This window comes from Etheostoma cragini, chromosome 10 (genome assembly GCF_013103735.1).
Source record: "Etheostoma cragini isolate CJK2018 chromosome 10, CSU_Ecrag_1.0, whole genome shotgun sequence".
NCBI classification, from domain to species: domain Eukaryota; kingdom Metazoa; phylum Chordata; class Actinopteri; order Perciformes; family Percidae; genus Etheostoma; species Etheostoma cragini.
The window spans coordinates 10345037-10349979 of record NC_048416.1 but is presented as its reverse complement, the minus strand read 5'-3'; the positions used below and the strand labels follow the sequence as shown (position 1 = coordinate 10349979).

The window sequence follows — 4943 nt, the reverse complement described above, 5'->3', positions numbered from 1 at the left end:
AACATAAAAAATATTGGAAAAAGCGACATAGAAATTGTTAAAAATTTAACTAAAACATAATTTCAAAAAAACGTCAAAAAAGTGACAAAAAAAGGAATACAATTGACAAAAACGTTGGAAAAGTGTATAAAAAGGACAACAAACTGTCAAATTTCAACCCAGAAAAACACAGAGTTGCAGGTCAACGGCAAGACAACACAAGGGTTAGGGCTACTTTGTTGCAGACTGTTATTTATGCGCTAATTTGCCCTGAATGCAACCCCATGCCGCCGCACGCGCCGACCGGGTCGCGTGGTGTACTTGGCTGGCCAATTGGGCCACAGCCAGGTGTGACTACGAGCTGCGGTGACGTCACTGCCCGCGCGGACGCAACACGCCCGGTGGAGATGATGGAAAGCAAGCAGAGCCAGGTAACTTATCCACTTCACTTAATTCGGGTTCTGCTTTGAAATGTGGCAGTTCCCAAAGTATGGAGCCGGAAACCGTCCGCTCAGTGACGTCGCGCGCCATTGCACTCACTCGTTTCCCTAGTTGTTTATTTATAAACAAACACGCGCGCGGCTCGTGCCGTGGGGCCAGTGGGGCTCGTGCTGAGTGTAGGCCATCCTCGTGCGGCCGGCGGGGCCCAGCTGCCGCCCATCCCCTCATTACTCCTCTACTGACGGGGAGGCGGGACGGGGAAGGTCCGCTCTGAACTCTTCCTGGTACTTGGAGTTTTCTGTGTCCAGGTATTTGGAACTGTGACTTTGTTGCCGGCTTACACTGACATTCCACTGACGTTGTGCCGTTGTACACGCTATGCTTTTTTCAATTACTGGGCCTAAAGCAAAACTAGGGACCTAACCCTGGTGTTGACCTCCCGCCGACCTGGAAAGTTTTAGTTTTTCTGAGACAAAATGTAAAATGAAAAACCTTTTTATGAAGGCTGTGGTCGTCCTTTTCGACTCCTTTGTGTCTTTCCCCTAATGATTTTGTTATCCTTTCAATGTTTGTCGAATTTTTTTTAAGCCTTTTGAAATGTCCATGTTTTTTCCCCCCAAAAATGTTGAAAGCTTTTTTCTTTGTTACATTTGTCACCGTTTGACGTTTTTGTTACTTTTTTTCGTCATTTTTTAACATTTTTGTCAATTTACTTGACATTTGTTCACATTTTAGATACTTTTATTGACCTTTTTCTCTTTTTACAGTTAACGTTCTTTAACCAATTGTTTTTTTCTCCAAATGTTATCAAATTGACAAACACCCAAATTCAATAAAAGTAGTGAACTGATTATCTTAAATGTAAGGAGTTTTGTGTTGTTACTTTTTTTGGAAAAATTGTTCAAAAGAAATCCAAATTTCTGATGTGGAAACTTTTTGGAAAGGGGTCAAATATGACCCGAAGACAACAGGAGGGCTCAATTTGTTTCACATGACATTTCTTTCAGACTAGGCTACTTGTCTACTAAAATATCAACAACTAATAACATCTGTAAGTAATTCATATTTGCCACAATTATCTCATACATATGTAGCTCACAAACAGCAGCCATGGTGTGGTGGATTGATTACTGACATCATGACATAATAATAGAACACAGTAAATCCCAGGAAGAGATGGCTCTCCCAAACAACGACGTTTCCAACTACTTCTAATTTGAGTTTGTAGAGCGGAGGCCCCGCTGCGTTCCCTCACACTGTCTGTTCAAGTTTGGGAAGGTAATGTTCATATTTTCAGAACTTTAGAAACCCTTTTTCAGAACGAAAAAAAGACTCAACATGACATATATTGGATCTTTTGGATACATTTTGTCAAAAGATAGAATAAATTGATTTATAATTATTCGGTCATGACAGAAGCCAGTTTCACTTCTGATTTAGGCTGCACAATTCGGGAAATATATGAATCAAGATTTCTTTAGCTTATATTTAATTTCGTGATTCTCTGCCACGGTTTTTGGTCAAAGTGTAATGTTTATTGCACACATGAGCCATAACAAAACAAATTGGCCTTTTTGGGGGGCACCTATAGCACATGACTCATCACCATTAAACTGTACATAGAGACTTCAATGAAGAGAAGGTAGAGCGGTAGAGAGGTAAAAATCCCAGAAGAAAGTTAAAGTGTTTTGTGATGCAGTCGGCTTGTAAAATTAAATGAGAATCAAAGTCATAAAAAATGAAGTAATTTAAAAGGGAAATCGTGAACAGGGCGAATCAAGATTGTGATTTTATAACGAGGCCGTGCAGGCCTACTGTTGATGCAGTCTGGGATTGATTGTGATTGGGGAAACCGGGGGGGGGGGGGGGGGGGGGGGGGGGGGGGATTGTTGGGTCTTTGTAAATTATAGAGTGTGGTCTAGACCTACTCTATCTGTAAAGTGTCCTGAGATAAATCGTGATTTGACACTTTAAATAAAATTTGTAGGGCTGCATGACATGACAAAATTAGTCATTAACGTCGCCTATCGTGATAACTGTAGTACTTCAATAAATAAACGGACTCACTTCTGATGCTTTTACTATCCTAAGTACAACAAAGTGCTTGTTGAATTTTTTGGGGTTTATCATTTTATTGACCGAATAAATCATGTAACTGAGTCAATCATAATAAAGAAACAGTTACATGTTAACGTGTCTTTCACGATGCAGGGTTGTAACATGATCAGTCCGCCTATACAGTAAGACCCGCAACAGACTGGATGTGTGGCGTTCGCGTGTCAGCTGCGTGGATGTCTCTGCACACCAGAAACGACTGAGACTACTGCTAGCTGATGTAAGCTATAAAGCCTATACTTCATGGAAAATATATATATATATATATACTGTAAGCAACGTAACATTCTTTTTTCAAAGTAACTTTGATTACAGCAAAGATGACGTAGGCAGTATTGACAGGTGTGCCATTTGAAAATCAATGGGTTTTTGAATTTTACATTTATATCTGCATTTATGTAAATACCTACAGACTTTCAAACCTCAAAATGTAATTTATTATGTATTGATGTCAAAAAGACATGTTTTCCTATTCTATTGGTAGCATGCATGCGTTTCCGGCTCCATGTGTGCATGGGAGCCAAATAAAAAGGGACACGCCACGCAGCTGACACGCCGCGCGATGCATCAAGTGCGGGGCCGGCCTAACGGCAATGAGTCTGAGTTTCCTTATTGGACAGAAATCCATGCATTTACCTGTTATTTCTGACAATTTGATAAACAAAATTCTATATTATGCTTGAGTTAATTAAGCCCCAGTTAACAAAACTGCTGAAAACAATAAGTAATAATTTGAAAATAAAAAAATCACTGAGGAAGTATATAGTCATATTCAAGCGTATGTTCTGCTTGGTTTACGGTTGTATGTTAAATTGCTGTTAAACCCATTTAGAGAGAATTTATTCTATTCTGAATACTTGTTGTTTTGGTGCTGGTGATTGTCCTTTGGGGCTGGCCAACACCTCTTTGAGGGGAGCACCAAAAAGCAATGGAGGTGTACATGATTTAAAATAAATGTGCTGAGGTACATGGACAGGTTGATATGGAGTTGTTCCTACTCTGTTCCCCCGTCAGGTGCTGAACGCGGAGCGGGTGAAGGCGCTGGAAACCTGGCTGGGAATGACCGACACCAAGCTGACCCAGGTCAACGGCCAGAGGAAGTATGGAGGACCGCCGGCGGGTGAGAGATGCTGCTCGCCTCAAACACTCTGCCTTCACACTAGACTGCAATCCAACTAGTCTCGCGATTCCACACAGCCTTCCTGGATGGGAGAAAGACGCGCTCTGGTTTATTGTCACTTCTTTAAACCAATCACAATCGTCTTGCGAATTGATGTGTAATGCCTTAACCTGTGTTAGTCTGTAGCACCTCGGTGCATTTGTGAGATTAGTTGTTGTGGTCTGAAATGTGGAGTTTCGGTTTTCTAAAAGTAAAGTAGGCAGCACGTTTAAACAGCTCGTCCAGAGTCCTTAATAAACATAACAAACAGCTCTTTTGCATATTCAGTGCAAAGAGCCAGAGGCAAGAAGAGGGTGAAAAAGATTACCATTTGGGCCACCAAAGATGTATTCATTTTAAATGTCTCGGAATTTGGCTATACAAATGTTGCTCTCTTTAAAGGAAACCTGTCCTTTGTGTATATGGAAAAGACAGGTTTCCCTTTTTTGTAAACGGCAATAATAAATATTTTAATATTGCTGTTTACTAGTTATTTTCATACGAAGTATTTCTCATCCGATTACTCGGACGAGGCCTCTGGTGTTTCCCACCCCTATTGTCTAGCTAGCTGTCTGGATTTACCCTGCAGAGGTCTGAGGGTCTCTAAAAAGTCTAAAAAATTGAAATGGAAAAATTCTTAAATTTGTGTATTGCGTTCTAGGTCTTAAATCCTTTTAAAGCTGTCTTTGTTTCCCTACCTCTAATGCTCATTGAAATCTTCCTGCAGTGCTTTAGATGTCGTAGTTCTTTCTGACACAAGTCCAAACATAATTCACTGTATTAGGACTACAAATGAGACCAGCATGCTACTGATATTGCAGCTGATCTAGAGAACAGTCTTATAATTGCCAATGACAAAATTGGGAAATTGTTTCAGACACAGTTCCCCAACTGACATCTGACTATTTCATTCTTAATGGTCTTAAAGTCCTAAATCTGACTTGGTGAAACCTGCAGAAACCATGTGTTACCCATAGCAACAAGCCAACAAGCAACTACACCCTGCAGCCTGTTTCAAATCCAAACTGTCTAAAAAATCAACCCTATATGTGATCCAGGGTGTCCACTGGGTCTTATTCAGTCTTACAAAGTCTAACATTTACGCATCCAAGTTTTAGGTCTTTTAAAAAGTCTTATGTTAGTATAACAATTATTGTGTTCTAGGTCTTTAATAATTGTAAACGGGTCTTAATTTTCCTGTGTCCATGCAGCGCTACGTCTAATGCTCTTTATTTTTTATTCCGTGGTG

The 4943-nt window shown here is 40.4% G+C and overlaps 1 protein-coding gene across 1 annotated transcript in view; it reads left to right on the top strand.

Annotated features, from left to right (window-relative positions):
- The first annotated feature begins 295 nt into the window (after window positions 1-295).
- Window positions 296-4943, top strand: part of dnd1 (DND microRNA-mediated repression inhibitor 1) — a 7874-nt gene continuing 3226 nt past the window's right edge. Inside the window, exons 1-2 of the mRNA XM_034884345.1 lie at window positions 296-410; window positions 3550-3655. Of these exons, the coding sequence (XP_034740236.1) occupies window positions 387-410; window positions 3550-3655 (130 nt within the window). The 5' untranslated portion in view covers window positions 296-386. The remainder of the gene's footprint in view (window positions 411-3549; window positions 3656-4943) is intronic.